The following is an 18,527-nucleotide window of genomic DNA, read 5'->3' as shown; positions in this document are numbered from 1 at the left end:
TCCGAAGCATCTCTCATGAGTATAGGTTAACTGCTAGCCATAATGGAGGTTATATTTTTCCTAGTTTACACACAGAAACTAGTTAAGGTCATTTGTCCATTCCTAAACAGATGACTATGGCCAAAGGAAAGAAATATGGTTGACCTTCTGCGAAATTAGGGATCAGCTCTAAAGCTGGAGGCATCAAAATAAAAATCTAGATAAAGTTAGGAAGAACAGAGGATATTTGTGTTGAGTAAGCAAACAATAAATGTTTAACGTATGCCTTCATTTATGATGCTCCAGACATACTAGACTTTTTTCTAGTTCCTCAAATATAACAAATGCTTTTTCCTACCTCAAGGCTTTGGTGCATGCTGTTCCCCTTGCCTAAAACATTATTCTCTTCTCTCCTTCACCCTATTACCCCCAGTCTAATAAAGTCACCTGTTACTGCATCATCACATACTTTACTTTTTCTTCAGCTCACTTATAAGTTTTAAGTTATTTAATCTGTGTAATAAATTTTTTATGTCTAACTCCCCCTCTGGGCTATAAACTTCATAACAGCAGGAACATAGTTTATTTTCTTCATAGCTGTATCCACAGTCCCACAGTTCCTGGGACATAGAAGTCACTCAATAAATAATGTATGAATGAATGAATGGTGTTAATAAGGTTGACATTTAGTGAATCCTTACTGAGTATTCATGTCACCATAAAATGCATGCCACTAGTCACAAGTCAAGGAAACATTTTAATGGGTTGGAATGATTTGTTACAATTACTGGGAATCCTAACTCGAAATTTATGAATCTATATTTAAAATATTTTACTTATCCTTCTCCAAAAAAACTACCCAATTGTTTTCTACTAATATTTTAGAAGACTATTTTATAACTATAATTTTTATATAATAGCATAAAACTATATCAATCATACCTTCTTTAAACTGCAAATTTCAGATTCTTGCTTTTTATTTAAAGCTGAAAGTCTTTTATTTAATTGTATTGCTTCCTGAACTGCAATATAAAAGACATTAAGGATATTATATTCAATGTATGTTTTAAAGAAAGTTATCACTAACAGGAACAGGGAAAATAGTGCCACTACAATATCCATAATGATCATTTAATTTAAATAATATTCATTAAACTGTCACTATTATCAGTATCAGAAAAGTTAAATTTATTCATAAGTCCATTTACACATTTACTATTGAGCACGTAAGTTTAATTATGATAGCACATACCATTTCGTTCTAACTTTTCATGATTCTCTTTTACTGCTCCAAATTGACCTGTTATTGTGGCATAATATTTCTCCATTTCACTTAGTTGCTTATGATAATCTTCTTTAGCCAGAAGATGTAACTGGACCTTTTGTTCCTATTTTAAAGAATAATATTAAATGTTATACATATCACACATAAATATAAAATGTATAAAAGTTATTTGTAGTGAACAATTGTTATTAATAATATATCATCAATAGGGCGGCACCTGTGGCTCAAGGAGTAGGGCGCCAGTCCCATATGCCAGAGGTGGTGGGTTCAAACCCAGCCCCGGCCAAAAACCACAAAAAAAAAAAAAAAAAAATATATATATATATATATATATATATATCATCAATAAATGTCATGAAAAAGTACTCTCTGAGTATACAATAGGGAGGAAAACATGAGGAGCTATTTCTGTATCTATGTGAAACTAAACATTTTTTTCCTGTAACAAAATAGTCACTTCAGTTTATGTTTCCCATGTGTACAACTACTTTTTCAAAATCAACTGTTTCTTTATAAAAATGTTCATCAGTCCAGCACTAAGCAAAGTAGGGAGAAAATTAAAGCAATAAACTCTTGGTACTTAGGGAACTATATATTTTTCTCTAAATCACCTGAATAATCAAGACTATCTAAATCACTGTTTTGAGTCTTTGTCCTTTCAATTTGCTAGCATAATTCCAATGTGCATTGTCAAAACTCAGGTAATTTTTTGAAATTTTAATGAATATAGTACCTTCTCACTGAATTAGGAAATGAAATGACAATATCTCCCAAGGACAGGAAGGCAATACAGTATTGTTAAAAGTCTATTAAAAACTAAGGACATAATTGGTAAAAACTGGACCCTACTTGTAAGGCTTCACTGTTTTCAACTAAAGGAGCTACTTTTAAGATACTTAGAAAAATAACTTTAACTCTTAAAAGTAATAGGCCTGGCGCCGTGGCTCATGGCTGTGATCCCAGCACTCTGGGAGGCTGAGGCCAGTGGACTACCTGAGCTCAGGAGATAGAGACCAGCCTGAGCAAGAGTGAGACCTTGTCTCTAAAAATAGCCAGGCATTAAGGCAGGTGCTTGTAGGCCCAGCTACTTGGGAGGCTAAGGCGAGAGAATGGCTTGGGCCTAAGAGTTTGAGGTTGCTGTGAGTTACAATGATGCCGCAGCACTCTACCACGGATGGCAGAATGAGACTCTGTCTCAAAAAAAGAGAAAAACAAAACAAAACTTTCGATTATGATTGTGATTGTGATTTTTTTCAAGGGGGAGGTTGGAGTATTTTTTGGGATAAACAAATATTTTCATTTGTGACTGTGTTCATTTATGTAGGAAGATATCACCTCTGTAAGAAAATCAACTTACTGAATTCCCAGAAGACAGAAACTTACTAGTACTTAAGGGCTCACCTATAAACTTTAAAACCTTCATAATAGTATTTTTTAAATTATATCTTTTAGGGCTCTTAATTTTATTGCTCCCCAAAGTCTTGCCTGATACTAGTGGCCATCTTATTTCCTCTTGTGCCCGCAGAGGAAAATAATAGAATAATGTACTGCTTTGAATAAAATAAAATTGAATTACTGAATACTGTACAGAACTTTGAATAAAAAACAGAACTGAATTATTTAAGAGGAATGTAGAAAGAATAATACAAGATAAATATATGTAAGAATGTTTAGAGAAAAAATTAACTTTTAAATCAAAAATATAAATTTCTGTCAAAATAAGCACACATTAAAATATTAAATGTTTCAATTTTAATGAAAAGTGATGTAATGCTTTGACCTGTCAGAAAAAAATATTATGACTATAACGAAATACATTTTAATAGGTATAAAGGTTGTAATTCACAATAACAAAAAGCTCAGAAGTGACTAAAAACTAAGTTTTCCTAGTTTCCATGTTCTTTAAAATTATAAGCATTTGTTTGATGAAATTTTAAAGTGGAATAAAATAAAACACATTTTATGTTGCCTTCAATCTATAATTTGTAGCCTTATCTCCCAGGTCAAAGGGTACATTATTCAATTTCACTATATTTTATGTAAAACCATTGTAGCGTTGAAGATGACTTTCAGTACAAATGTCACAGTACTTAAAGCTAAACTGGAATCTACTTTTTCAGAGTCTTAATTAAAATCATAGTTTAAAATGGACGATATTATTTTTATCCTTTCCAGATGAATAGTAACAGAATTTTCACATCTTTTATTCAATCAAGCTTTTCAATCTTTCTATGGCTTTTATTTTCTAACACACCAAAACAATTTCAAGAAGCAAAATACTTTACGTAATGTCATAAGGAATGATGTCTTCTTTCTTATTTCTCATACACTGTATATATAAGCCTTACTCAAAAATTAATGATACTTGCTTTACAGATTACTCTACAGAATGAAGAATGAATAGCATAAACCCACCCAAAAAGCCCTCTGAAGATTTAAGCAGACATAGGAGAATTTTTGCTCAAGCAAACACACAGAAAAAATAATCTTTCTGAATCAAATAAGGCTAGAAGAATATTAAGGTAAATATTCCACAAAATGTTTTGCTGTAAAAACAAAAATAACTTTTAAGACCCTATAAAAGAGGAATTCACAATAAACACTTGTTGAGTAAAGGAGCAATACCACATCCCAAGTGTACTACATAGTACTATATCACAAGCGTAGAACAATAAAGGTTGAATGCCATGTCCCAAATACCACTTCATGTATTTCCATTTTTTCCAAATTTTTACATATTTGCATAAGTACCTAGAAAAGATATCATCAAGAGATTTTAAAGTTTGGTGTTTTTCTGTCTTTCTTGCTATGTTGCTCAGGCTGGTCTCTAACTCCTAGCCTCAAGCAACCCCAATGTCAGCCTCCCAAAGTGTTGAGATTACAGGCACAAGCCACCACACCCAGATATGTGTAAAATTTATTTTATAATATACATGTTAAGTATACCTTATCCAGAATGGTGGGCCAGAAGTGTTTCAGATTGGGGTTTTCTCCCCTGGATTCTGGAATATTTGCTTTATACCAGTTTCAAATCAAAAAATTTGAAAGACAAAATATTCCAATGACATTTCCTTTGGGTGTCATGTCGGCACTCAAAAAGTTTCCAATTTTAGAGCATTTTGAATTCTGAATTCTTGATTTGGGGATGGTCAACCTGTACAAGCACTATACAATCTGGACGTAAGTTTGTGAAATAATTTATGTGTGCAATATTTGAAATCAGTCAGGCCTTTAAAGTGGACAACAACATTCAGTCCAACTACTCCTTTTTAAATTATAAACATCACATTTATATTCACAGAAATGCTAAGTACTTCATGTTATTAATCCAAGTGGGGAAAATATACATTCTGTAATTGCCTTACCATTTCACTCACTTTCTTCTGTAAAGAATATTTAGAAACCTTGAAAAATGAGAGAGAAAATCTCATTAAAATTCTTTAATTATCTACAACTTCTTGATGATATTAAAATTCCATGCTCTAAAAAGTAGCATTCATTTTCTATGTACCATTGATTTTTAGTGGCAATTTTTCAAAATTTTATTTATAATAATGCTTTTGTTTTTTGGAGACAGAGCCTCAAGCTGTCGCCCTGGGTAGAGTGCCCTGACATCACAGCTCACAGCAACCTCCAACTACTGGGCTCAAGTGCTTCTCCTGCCTCCGCCTCCCAAGTAACTGGGACTACAGGCTCCTGCCGCAATGCCCAGCTGTTTTTTGGTTGCAGCCATCATTGTTTGGCAGGTCTGGGCTGGATTCGAACCTGCCAGCTCAGGTGTATGTGGCTGGCGCCTTAGCCGCTTGAGCCACAGGCGCTGAGCCTATAATAATGCTCTTATAACAAAAACAATGTATTTATATTTGTATGTTTATTCAACACATATTTATGGCATCTACTATATTCTAGAGACTTTCGTAGACTCCTAGGATATAGCAGTGAAGTAAACAAAGTCTTTGCCCTTAAGAAGCTTTCTTTCTTGTGGGGATGGGGTAGGGGTAGACAATGAATGTAAGTAAAAAGTATTCATAATATGTTAAGACAGTGATAACTACTAAGACAAAAATAAAGCAAGAGAGATAAGGTGAGCAGTCTAGGAGAGGTTGCTACTTCATATTAGCTCTTTATTGAAGTAAATTTTTTTTTTGTAGTTTTTTTGGCCAGGGTCAGTTTTGAACCTACCACGTCTAGTATATGGAGCCAACGCCCTACTACTTTGAGTCATAGGCGCTGCCCTGAAGTAAACTTTTTTAAAAAAGATAAGCATAAGATTAATAATTCTTTTAAATAAATTATCTCATAACCCAGAGATAACAGTCATGACCACTCTGGTACTTCCAGATTTTTTTTTATGCATTTACACTTTAAAAGGGAGGCAGTTAATACTTTGTAACTTTTTTCTTCTTTTTTAGACAAAGTCTTACTATGTCGCCTAGAGTGCAGTGACATCACAGCTCACAGCAACCTCAAACTCTTGGGCTTAAGCGATTCTTTTGCCTTGGCCTCCCAACTAGCTGGGACTATAGGCACCCGCCACAAAGCCCAACTATTTTTTTTTAGAGATGAGGTCTCATTCCGGAGGCTGGTCTTGAACGCCTGAGCTCAGGAAATCCAACCACCTCAGCCTCCCAGAGTGCTAGGATTACAGGAGTGAGCCACAGCCTATTTTAATTAATAAATAATAAACACCTTTCCATGACAAATTAATATATAACATAACTTTTTAATAGCTACATAGTATTCCATTACTTAACTTTACCATATTACCTAAATATCTTGTTTCAATTTTTTACTATTATAAATTATTCTGAAATAAACATGCTTATACCTAAAATTCTGTAGCTACTCATATTAGCAGGATTAATACCAACAAGCGGAATCCCTAAGGTTTATTGTTATAGACTTTTTTTTTTCTTTTTTTTATTGTTGGGGATTCATTGAGGGTACAATAAGCCAGTTACACCGATTGCAATTGTTAGGTAAAGTCCCTCTTGCAATCATGTCTTGCCCCCATAAAGTGTGACACACACTAAGGCCCCAGCCCCCTCCCTCCAACCCTGTTTCTGCTCCCCCCACCCCCCATAACCTTAATTGTCATTAATTGTCCTCATATCAAGATTGAGTACATAGGATTCATGCTTCTCCATTCTTGTGATGCTTTACTAAGAATAATGTCTTCCACTTCCATCCAGGTTAATACGAAGGATGTAAAGTCTCCATTTTTTTTAATGGCTGAATAGTATTCCATGGTATACATATACCACAGCTTGTTAATCCATTCCTGGGTTGGTGGGCATTTAGGCTGTTTCCACATTTTGGCGATTGTAAATTGAGCTGCAATAAACAGTCTAGTACAAGTGTTCTTATGATAAAAGGATTTTTTTCCTTCTGGGTAGATGCCCAGTAATGGGATTGCAGGATCAAATGGGAGGTCTAGCTTGAGTGCTTTGAGGTTTCTCCATACTTCCTTCCAGAAAGGTTGTACTAGTTTGCAGTCCCACCAGCAGTGTAAAAGTGTTCCCTTCTCTCCACATCCACGCCAGCATCTGCAGTTTTGAGATTTTGTGATGTGGGCCATTCTCACTGGGGTTAGATGATATCTCAGGGTTGTTTTGATTTGCATTTCTCTAATATATAGAGATGATGAACATTTTTTCATGTGTTTGTTAGCCATTCATCTGTCATCTTTAGAGAAAGTTCTATTCATGTCTCTTGCCCATTGATACACGGGATTGTTGGCTTTTTTCATGTGGATTAATTTGAGTTCTCTATAGATCCTAGTTATCAACCTTTTGTCTGATTGAAAATATGCAAATATCCTTTCCCATTGTGTAGGTTGTCTCTTTGCTTTGGTTATTGTCTCCTTAGCTGTACAGAAGCTTTTCAGTTTAATGAAGTCCCATTTGTTTATTTTTGTTGTTGTTCCAATTGCCATGGCGGTCTTCTTCATGAAGTCTTCCCCAAGGCCAATATCTTCCAGTGTTTTTCCTATGCTTTCCTTGAGGATTTTTATTGTTTCATGCCTTAAATTTAAGTCCTTTATCCATCTTGAATCAATTTTTGTGAGTGGGGAAAGGTGTGGGTCCAGTTTCAGTCTTTTACATGTAGACATCCAGTTCTCCCAACACCATTTATTGAATAGGGAGTCTTTCCCCAAAGGTAAGTTCTTGTTTGGTTTATCGAAGATTAGGTGGTTGTAAGATGTTAGTTTCATTTCTTGGTGTTCAATTCGATTCCAAGTGTCTATGTCTCTGTTTTTGTGCCAGTACCATGCTGTCTTGACCACTATGGCTTTGTAGTACAGACTAAGATCTGGTATGCTGATGCCCCCAGCTTTATTTTTGTTGCTAAGAACTGCCTTAGCTATACGGGGTTTTTTCCGGTTCCATACAAAACGCAGAATCATTTTTTCCAAATCTTGAAAGTACGATGTAGGTACTTTGATAGGAATGGCATTGAATAGGTAGATTGCTTTGGGAAGTATAGACATTTTAACAATGTTGATTCTTCCCATCCATGAGCATGGTATGTTCTTCCATTTTTTAATATCCTCTGCTATTTCCTTTCTGAGGAGTTCATAGTTTTCTTTATAGAGGTCCTTCACCTCCTTCGTTAGGTATATTCCTAGGTATTTCATTTTATTTGAAACTATGGTGAAGGGAGTTGTGTCCTTAATTAGCTTCTCATCTTGACTGTTATTGGTGTATACAAAGGCTACTGACTTGTGGACATTGATTTTATATCCTGAAACATTACTGTATTTTTTCATGACTTCTAGGAGTCTTGTGGTTGAGTCTTTGGGGTTCTCTAAGTATAAGATCATGTCATCAGCAAAGAGGGAGAGTTTGACCTCCTCTGCTCCCATTTGGATTCCCTTTATTTCCTTGTCTTGCCTAATTGTATTGGCTAGAACTTCCAGCACTATGTTGAATAGTAAAGGTGACAGAGGACAACCTTGTCTGGTTTCAGTTCTAAGAGGAAAAGCTTTCAGTTTTACTCCATTCAGTAAAATATTGGCTGTGGGTTTGTCATAGATAGCTTCAATCAGTTTTAGAAATGTGCCACCAATGCCTATACTCTTCAGTGTTCTAATTAGAAAAGGATGCTGGATTTTATCAAATGCTTTTTCTGCATCTATTGAGAGGATCATGTGATCTTTATTTTTGCCTCTGTTAATATGGTGGATAACGTTTATGGACTTGTGTATGTTAAACCAGCCTTGCATCCCTGGGATGAAGCCTACTTGATCATGATGAATGACTTTTTTGATGATAAGCTGTAATCTATTGGCTAGGATATTGTTGAGAATTTTTCCATCTATATTCATGAGTGAGATTGGTCTGAAATTCTCCTTTTTGTTTGAGTCTTTTCCTGGTTTTGGTATCAGGGTGATGTTTGCTTCATAGAATGTGTTGGGGAAGATTCCTTCTTCCTCAATTTTTTGGAATAATTTCTGCAGTACAGGAATAAGCTCTTCCTTGAAGGTTTGATAGAATTCTGGAGTGAAGCCATCTGGACCAGGGCATTTTTTGGTTGGAAGCTTTTTTATTGTTTCTTTGATCACAGTGCTTGAAATTGGTCTGTTCAGGAGGTCTATTTCTTCCTGGCTAAGTCTAGGGAGAGGGTGTGATTCCAAATATTGATCCATTTCCTTCACATTGTCAAATTTCTGGGCATAGAGTTTCTGGTAGTATTCAGAGATGATCTCTTGTATCTCTGTGGGATCAGTTGTTATTTCCCCTTTATCGTTTCTGATTGAGGTTACTAGAGATTCTACTTTTCTATTTCTCGTTAGTCTGGCCAATGGTTATTTTTTCAAAAAACCAACTCCTTGTTTCATTAATTTTCTGAATGATTCTTTTGTTTTCAATTTCATTGATCTCTGATTTGATTTTGGATATTTCTTTTCTTCTACCGAGTTTAGGCTTAGATTGTTCTTCTTTTTCCAATTCCATAAGATCTCTTGTGAGATTGTTGATGTGCTCTCTTTCTGTTTTTCGAATGTAGGCATCTAAAGCGATGAATTTTCCTCTCAAAACTGCTTTTGCAGTATCCTACAGGTTTTGGTAGCTTGTGTCTTCATTGTTGTTATGCTCAAGGAAGTTAATGATTTCCTGTTTTATTTCTTCCTGCACCCATCTGTTATTCAACAGAAGATTGTTTAATTTCCATGCCTTTGGGTGGGGTTGAGCATTTTTGTTAGAGTTCAGTTCCACCTTTAGTGCCTTATGGTCTGAAAAGATACAAGGTAAAATTTCAATTCTTTTGATTCTGTTGATATTTATTTTGTGTCCCAGGATACGATCAATTTTGGAGAATGTTCCATGGGGTGATGAGAAGAATGTATATTCTTTATCTTTGGGGTGGAGTGTTCTATATGCGTCTATCAAGCACAGTTGTTCTAGGGTCTCATTTAAATCTCTTACATCTTTGTTTAATTTCTGTTTAGAGGATCTGTCCAGCTCTGTAAGAGGTGTGTTAAAGTCCCCTGTTATGATGGTATTATCAAATATCATATTGCTCAGACTGAGTAAGGTCTGCTTCAAGAATCTGGGAGCATTTAAATTAGGTGCATAAATATTTAGAATGGAAATGTCTTCTTGTTGTAGTTTTCCCTTGACCAATATAAAGTGACCATCTTTGTCTTTTTTGACTTTAGTTGCTTTAAATCCACATGTATCTGAAAATAAGATTGCAACTCCTCTTTTCTTCTGAATTCCATTTGCCTGAAAAATTGTCTTCCAACCCTTGACTCGGAGCTTTAATTTGTCTTTTGAAGCCAGGTGTGTTTCTTGCAGACAGCAAATGGATGGCTTGTGTTTTTTAATCCAGTCAGCCAATCTATGTCTCTTCAGTGGGGAATTCAAGCCATTAACATTTATTGAGATAATTGATAAGTGTGGTAGTATTCTATTCATCTTATTTTGTGAGAGTCCATTGCTTAGTTTTATCTTTTGCATCAGTGTGGAGGTTAGGTTCTGTCCTTTAATTTCTGAGTTCTTACTTTGCTGTTGATCCATTGTGGTGGTCAGTGTGCAGAACAGGTTGAAGTATTTCCTGTACAGCTGGTCTTGTTGTGGTGAATTTCCTCAATGTTTGTATATCCGTAAATGATTTGATTTCTCCGTCAATTTTGAAGCTTAGCTTAGCAGGGTACAGAATTCTGGGCTGAAAATTGTTCTGTTTAAGTAGATTAAAGGTAGATGACCACTGTCTTCTTGCTTGGAAAGTTTCATTAGAGAAGTCTGCAGTCACTCTGATGGATTTGCCCCTGTAGGTCAACTGGCGCTTACTCCTGGCAGCTTGCAGAATCTTTTCTTTTGTCTTGACTTTGGACAGGTTCATCACAATGTGTCTTGGAGAAGCTCGGTTAGAGTTGAGGCGACCTGGGGTCCGATAGCCCTCTGAAAGCAGTGTGTCAGAATCTTTGGTGATGTTTGGGAAATTTTCTTTTATAATATTCTCTAGTATGGCTTCCATTCCTCTGGGGCATTCTTCTTCCCCTTCTGGAATTCCTATAACTCGTATGTTGGAACGCTTCATAAAGTCCCATAATTCTGACAGTGAATGTTCTGCTTTCTCTCTCTTCTTTTTTGCCTCTTTTACTGTCTGAGTTATCTCAAGAACTTTGTCTTCTACCTCTGAAATTCTTTCTTCTGCATGGTCTAACCTGTTGCTGATACTTTCCATTGCATCTTTAAGTTCCCTAATTGACTGTTTCAGTTCCTTCAGGTCTGCTATATCCTTTTTATATTCTTCATATCGTTCATCTCTTATTTGATTCTGTTTTTGGATTTCCTTTTGGTTATTTTCCACTTTATTAGCAATTTCCTTCATTGTTTCCATCATTTCTTTCATTGTTTTCAACATGTGTGTTCTAAATTCCCTTTCTGTCATTCCTAACATTTCTTTACAGGTGGAATCATCTGCAGTAGCTACCTCATGGTCCCTTGGTGGGGTTGTTCTAGACTGGTTCTTCATGTTGCCTGGAGTTTTCTGCTGATTCTTCTTCATGAGTGATTTCTTTTATCTGTTTCCTTGCCCTAATTTTCCTTTCACTTCCTCTTGCTCTTTAAGTTCTTGTGCCTGTGGACTAAGGGTTACAGGACCAGAAGGGTGAGAAGGTTGAAGAGCAAAAAAGGGATGAAAGAAAGGAGGACCGAGTGATAAGAAAAAAAAGAAAGATAGAGAAAGGAGAGGGGGTGGGTATAAGGAATATTGACAAAAAGAAGAGAGGCACAGAAAGAGGGAGACTTTGATACAACCTTAAAAAACCCCACCTTCTGGGGGTGCCCAGTTGGGTGGTTCCCTTGAGGTCAGCGGCTCTTTGCTAACCTGATCAGACACAGTACCCCACCTCCACCAAGTAGAGAGGAAAGACAAAAATGCTATAAATCAAACCAAAACAAGCAAACAGAAAACTTTACGGGGATAAAATTGGGTGAAAAACCAAATGATAGCGGTAGAAACACTAGCAAAAATGAAGTTCTAGTTATTGAAAAAGGCAGCAATGGGAAATTATAATTAAACTAGAAAAATTGAGAAAGAAAAAGGGATCTGTATGGAAAAGATTGAAATTTAAAAACAAAAGAACATCAACAACATCAAAATAAACAAAAAAAAAAACAACCAAACAAAAAAAAAGAAAAAAATACACAACCAAAAACAAAGCAGTTTGTATATGTTATTGAATATTGTCTGGGCAACACGTGGTCTTCTGGGGTATGAGATGTTAATCACAGTTCTGATCAACTGGAGGCTGCTGATTTCTCAAACCCCAGCAGGTAGACACCCTAAATCTCTCTTCAGCCCACTTAAAAGGCACGTTGAACTTGTAAACTTGCTGAGCAGAAGCTTTCCCAGCTTTCTCGCTGGAGTCACTGCTGAAGTGGCTATCCACTTACCCAGTGTGCCAAAACCGGTCTCACTCTGCCCCTGAGGGTTAGGGCTGCAAGGTGGCTCAGACCCCACCCTTAGGCTACTTGGTTGCTGGGTTACCAGCTCCCACCCGTTTCTAGCTCTGCGACCCTGAGGGCGGAGCTTGCCGGGGCAGATCACTGACAATGGTTCCGTGTGACCCACCGCCAAACACTATTAGCTCCGTCTGGCTCAGCGGCTCAGACTGGGGCCCTTGACAACGGCCAAAGTTCTCTGCACTCCCGGTCAGGCTCTCCCCAAGGCAGTTCAGCTGAGTGCCAAGTCCAAAGACACCAAAACGGTTCACAGGTAAGGCCTTTCTGGTTTGCAGTCTCGCTGCTACTGAACTTACAGTTGTGGGTGGGTTTAGACGGATTGAACACACGCGACCACTTGCTGGTTTTCCACTGTTTTAGTCCTCCTCTTGGGGTCCAGAAGTCTCTCGCTGACTCCCTGTATCCTCACAGGAGTGATGATAGGCAGTTCCCACCAGCCAGAGATGCCTGGAGTCCTATCTCCCCAGACTCACGGTGCCCAGATGCAAGGAAGCTGTTACTCAGCCACCATCTTGCTCCATATCTCCGGTTTATTGTTATAGACTTTTAAAAATTGTAGCTGACCTTGGTGTGTGTCACACTTTATGGGAGCAAAACATAATTGCAAGAGGGACTGTGCCTAACAATTGCAATCAGTGTAACCTGGCTTATTGTACCCTCAATGAATCCCCAACAATAAAAAAAAAACACTGGGAAAAAAAAAAAAAGAAAGTATATACATACCAAAAAAAAAAAAATTGTAGCTGAGTGCCTGTAGCTCAGCGATTATTAGAGCACTGGCTCTGTGCACCAGTAGTGGTAGGTTCAAACCTGGCCTGGGCTGCTTGACAAAAAAAAGATCCAAAAAGTAAAAACTGTTACACAGTGCTCCAGCATGGTTAACTGAATTAAATCCCAACCAGCCAAGTATGAGTGCTCATTTTCTTAACCCCTTACATTTGTTAAATGTTAAGCAAGAATACAATAAGTACTTCACATTTCCTATGAAGTAAATTTTTTAGCCTCTGCCATAAATGAGCTGATACTTTTATTTCATTTTGGTATAATGGGTTAAGTGTGATTCATTTCTTTAAAAATATTGAATGCTTACTATAAGTAAAGCATTGATGCAGACACTGGGGAGTACAATAATGCTAGACCAAAAAAGGTATCCTGTCAAATTTAAATTCTAAAAAGAACAGACAATAAACAATATAAGATAAAATATATGGTATATTGGATGACATTGATAAGTGTTAATGAAAAATAATAAATCAGGGAATCAGATTACATAGATGAGAAAAGACCTTTTTGAAATAGCAACTATTGAGTAAAGATTTGGATAGAAGTAAGGAAGAGCATTTCAGCAAGTTCAGAGACCCTAACACGGGACAATGTCTGGTGTATTCAAAGAACAGCAAGGAAATCTGTGTGACTGAAATGGAGTCAACAAGGGGAAGAACAGCAGATGAGTTCAGAGAGGAGCAAAGGAAGATAGGGGGACTCAAATATTTTAGACCTTGTAATTTGTGATAGGGATTAGGTTTTTACAGTGAATGAGACAGAAAGCTACTAGAAAGTTCTAAGCACAAATATGACACAGCCCTTGTTTTTTTTTTTTAAGAAACAAAGTCTCACTATGTTGCTCTCAGTAGAGTGTTGTGGCGTCACATCTCACAGCAACCTCCAGCTCTTGGGCTTAGGCGATTCTCTTGCCTCAGCCTCCCTGTTTAAAAAAAAAGGCTCAAGGCCATAGCACAGTGGTTACCGCACCAACTACATACACTAAGGCTGGAGGGTTCGAACCTGGCCCGGGCCAGCTAAACAACAATGACAAATGCAACAAAAAATAGCCTAGTCAGGTGTTGTGGCAGGTGGCTGTAGTCCTAGCTACTTGGGAGGCTAAGATAAGAGAATCACTTAGGGCCAAGAGTTGGAGGTTGTTCTGAGTTGTGACGCCATGGTGCTTTACCAAGGGCAACATAGTGAGACTCTGTCTCTAAAAAAAAAAAGACAAAAGAAAGAAGCCAGTTTTCAGGAAGGGAAAATTTTAAAAACTTGGTTTTAAACATGTCCAGTTTGAGATGCCTTTTAGATATCCAGCAGAGACACCAAACAGTTAATCCAGGCTTGACTTATACTTGGAGATTAACATTTTAAAGTGTTCTGTGTCTATTTTAAAGACATAACTTTAGATGAGACCATAGTAATTTTTAAGGTATACCAAACAAAAGCAAAGTAAAAGGGTAGAGGTCATCTAGAAAACTAAGGAAAAAAAATGAAAAGGCAGAATTCCAAAGATATATATCATTCGAATCCTGAATTCATTACCTGCTACCATTAGCCAAAGATAAAACTAATATATTTAGGACAAATTTACCAAATTATTTTGGACCACCATTCTTCACACATTGTAACCTCTGTATTTTATATTTTAATCAATATCTCTAGAATACCACATAGCTCCATTTCTGACAGAGCTGAATTTGAAAGCAATATAATCATATTGACATGCAAACTTTTTACAGATGCTATGCTTAATATTTTATTTTTTCACTATAAAAATTGGTTTATAATATTCAGATAAAGGCATCTTCTAGTACAAGGGGAAAACTATACTGATACTAAGATATTAACTATTTAATTTTAATTTGACTAATTGCAATTTCAAAGATATAATACAAATGTTTTCATATTATAGTTATCCCTCATTTTATAGAAAATTATAAGAAAAGTTGACTGAAAAGCATACTCCTTTACAGCAAATCTCATTTTCCCATTAACTGGATATGTTACTTGGGAATAATGTCTCCTCAAATACGATGATTAAAACATTTAATCTCTTCCTCTTCTTGACCATTTCAGTCCTAAGTCCATTAGGCTAGGTAGAATAAGGTACAGGTCGGTGAAGAAGTGGTGAGGTGAATGTGGCTACAGCATTCCCCCCTAATTAGAAGATAGATGTAAGGAAACTGCATAAAATACAGCAAGCCCACAGAGAACAGGGCAACAGGTTTGAATGGGGAGATGAAGTTTCCCCATGAGAAGGAGGGAAGTCTGCTGCAGGGAATCAGAAGCTAAGTCGGGTAAGGAGGGTGACCCTGGAAAAGGACTAACACCCAGCTCAAGGTGTTAAGAGTCCAAGCAAGGAAAGAAGGACATTCACATGAGGAAAGAGGGGACAGCAGATTGGCAGACTGGTCACATACAGGGTGATTTGTCAAATAATGTATTAATAATTATGAAAGTAAAAAAGTAATTATGAAAGTGAGATTTCTCAGTGAGAGAGAAGAAAAGTATCAATTTTAAAAAAGGAAATAAACTAAAATGACCCTTGTGGTTTGGGATTTTAATTGATGGTAGTATGAATTCATGATTTTCTTTTTTTAGACAGAGTCTCATTTCATTTTGTTGTCCTCAGTAGAGTGCCATGGCATCACAGCTCACAGCAACCTCCAGCTCTTGGGCTTAGACAATTCTCTTGCCTCAGCCTCTTGAGTAGCTGGGACTACAGGCGCATGCCGCAACGCCTGGCTACTTTTTTGTTGTTGTTGCAGTTTGGCCGGGGCCAGGTTCGAACCCATCACCCTTGGTATATGGGGCCGGCGCCCTATTCACTGAGCCACAGGCACCACCCATGAATTCATGGTTTTCAATATATAGAGATTGATACAGAAATAAACATAATTATAAATGTGCATATGTATATATGTACATACAAATATTCCCTAGCTCTGTCCACTGAGAGGGTCTGGGAGCACTGGCATTCCAATAGTAGTTAAGTGTAATATGCACATAGCACCCAACTTGGCTTCTAGAAACAGAGCCAACATGGATAAATGACTTATTCTGGAACAAGAGTATATAAAGTAAAATGTACAAGTATATTTTATTTTTATCTGAAAGTAGAAAAATGCTGGAAAAATAATGCAGGTATGTCAAAAATAGAAGCCAGCTTAAATAAATTCCCAGTGTCCAGACCAAGAATAATTTGAACATCAAAATAAATGATAGTGAAAGATTTTAATCTGTTGAATAAAATAAGAAATTATGAGTCTATATTAATATAAGTGAATATAAAAAAAGTTTGGTGAAAAATTGGTTATTTACGTAATTTCAAAGCATCTCACTACAAAATACTCTGATTACAAAGAGCAAAAGAGTAACTTTACAGTGGAGAAATTTGTCAGGTACTACCTTAGTCAAATTATCAGAGTGCAGATCACCAATAAAAAAATAAGCCTTTTTTGGCTCGCTGAGCACCACCATGTCTTGGCAAGAACAAGCACCTTACGAAAGGCAGCAAAAAGGGAGCCAAGAAGAAAGTGGTTGCCCCTTTTTCTAAGAAAGATGGCATGATGTGAAGGGACCTGCTATGTTCAATGTAAGAAATACTGGGAAAATACTAGTGTCTAGGACTCAAGGAACCAAAATTGCATCTGATGCCCTCAAAGGTTGTGTGTTTGAAGTAAGTCTTGCTGATCTACAGAATGATGAAGTTGCATTTAGAAAATTCAAGCTGATTACTGAAGATGTTCAGGGAAAAAACTGCCTAACTTCCATGGCATGGATCTTACCCGTGACAAAATATGTTCTATGGTTAAAAAATGGCTCACGTTGAAGCTCATGTTGATTGAAGCTCACGTTGATGTTAAGACTACCTGTGGTTATTTGTTTCATCCGTTCTTGTTGGTTTTACTAAAAAAACCTAACAATCAGATATGGAAGACCTGTTATGCCCAGCACCAACAGGTTCGCCAAATCTGGAAGAAAATGATGGAAATCATGACCAGACCAGGGCAGACGAATGACTTGAAAGAAGTTGTCAATACATTGATTCCAGATAGCATTGGAAAAGACACAGAAAAGGCATGCCAATCTATTTATCCTCTCCATGATGTCTTCATTAGAAAAGTAAAAATGTACAAGAGGGACTTTACCAAACAATTGCAATCAGTGTAACCTGGCTTATTGTACCCTCAATGAATCCCCAACAATAAAAAAAAAAAAAAAGAAAAGTAAAATTGCTGAAGAAACCCAAGTTTGAATTGGGAAAATTCATGGAGCTTCATGATGAAGGTAGTAGTTCTGGAAAAGCTACTGGGGACGAGACAGGTGCTAAAGTTGAATGAGCTGATGGATATGAACCACCAGTCCAAGAATCTGTCTAAAATTCAGGCTTTTAATAATGACAAATAAAGAATCCTATTTGTGAAAAAAAACTAAAATCATTAACTATATGATAGGATTCAATAATAATAAACAAGGCATTACTTCTGTGATATTCCTGCCAGAGATGCATAAACTGAATTTAATGAGGAAACATTATACAAACAGAAATTGAGAGACATTCTATAAAACAACTGGTATGTAATCTTCAGAAGTGTCAAAGTCATAAAAATCAAGCAAAGACCAGGGAACTCTTCCAGACTGAAAGAAATTAAAGAGCTAATGCAACTAAGTACAGCGTGGGATTCTACCCTGGATCTTTTTGCTATAAAATATTTTATTGGGACAACTGGGGAAATTTGAATGAGACTTGAACATTAGTTACATACGAACGTTAACTTCCTGATTTTGATGGCTGTGATACAGTTTTATAAGAGAATGTCCTTGATTGTAAGAAAGATATACTATAGTAATGGGGTGATAGACCATCAGTTTGGCAAATTACTCTCAAATTATTTAGGAAAAATAAGTTTTTTGTATTGTACTTCCAACATCTTTAAAAGTTTATGATAGTTTCAAAAGTAAAACAAGTGAATTCTTCAAAACATTGTGAAATGAACTAATGTCAAATGTCTGAAAAATACAGCATCAATAAAAAGTTTAATATATACCTGAAGTTCAAAACACAGAAAGGGAAATTCCCATACACCAGAAACAAGACAGGAAACCCAAAGTGAGTATGCAACCTGATGCTTTGGTAATCCAGAAACTACTAAAGTCAGATAAAGAGACAAATGTACAAGTTAGGGTTTTAAAATCCATGAAGGTTCAGAGACAAGAAATCTAGAACACTGTGGTATAAAAAGCAGACCCTGGAAGAGCTGCTAACTCTAAGAAAGGAAAACTAGAAAAACTCAGCAACCACCACAAAGAAACTTGTCTTTGCAAGGATCTCTGACTCTAAACAAAAATGATCCCGTGAGAAACGGAAAAACCTATAAGGTATAGTACAAAAGGGTACAAAGTCTTAATATACATTTCCTGCATACGGAAATGTATAAATCCTAAAAGATAAATTAATGTAACAGAAATTGTTCCATCAAATCTTTGTGGCTCAGAACAGAAGCAAATGCAGATGATTC

The 18,527-nt window shown here is 36.5% G+C and overlaps 1 protein-coding gene across 1 annotated transcript in view; it reads right to left on the bottom strand.

Moving 5' to 3' along the window:
• CCDC73 (coiled-coil domain containing 73) overlaps positions 1-18,527 on the bottom strand; it is a 133,572-nt gene that overhangs the window by 70,022 nt on the left and 45,023 nt on the right. The window contains exons 6-8 of the mRNA XM_053562930.1: positions 4,630-4,668; positions 1,232-1,367; positions 922-1,001 (exon numbers count right to left, since the gene is read on the bottom strand). Coding sequence (XP_053418905.1) covers positions 922-1,001; positions 1,232-1,367; positions 4,630-4,668 — 255 coding nt within the window. The remainder of the gene's footprint in view (positions 1-921; positions 1,002-1,231; positions 1,368-4,629; positions 4,669-18,527) is intronic.

Source organism: Nycticebus coucang, chromosome 14 (assembly GCF_027406575.1).
Source record: "Nycticebus coucang isolate mNycCou1 chromosome 14, mNycCou1.pri, whole genome shotgun sequence".
NCBI classification, from domain to species: Eukaryota; Metazoa; Chordata; class Mammalia; order Primates; family Lorisidae; genus Nycticebus; species Nycticebus coucang.
The sequence above is the reverse complement of the archived record's forward strand: the minus strand, read 5'-3'. Positions and strand labels throughout refer to the sequence as shown.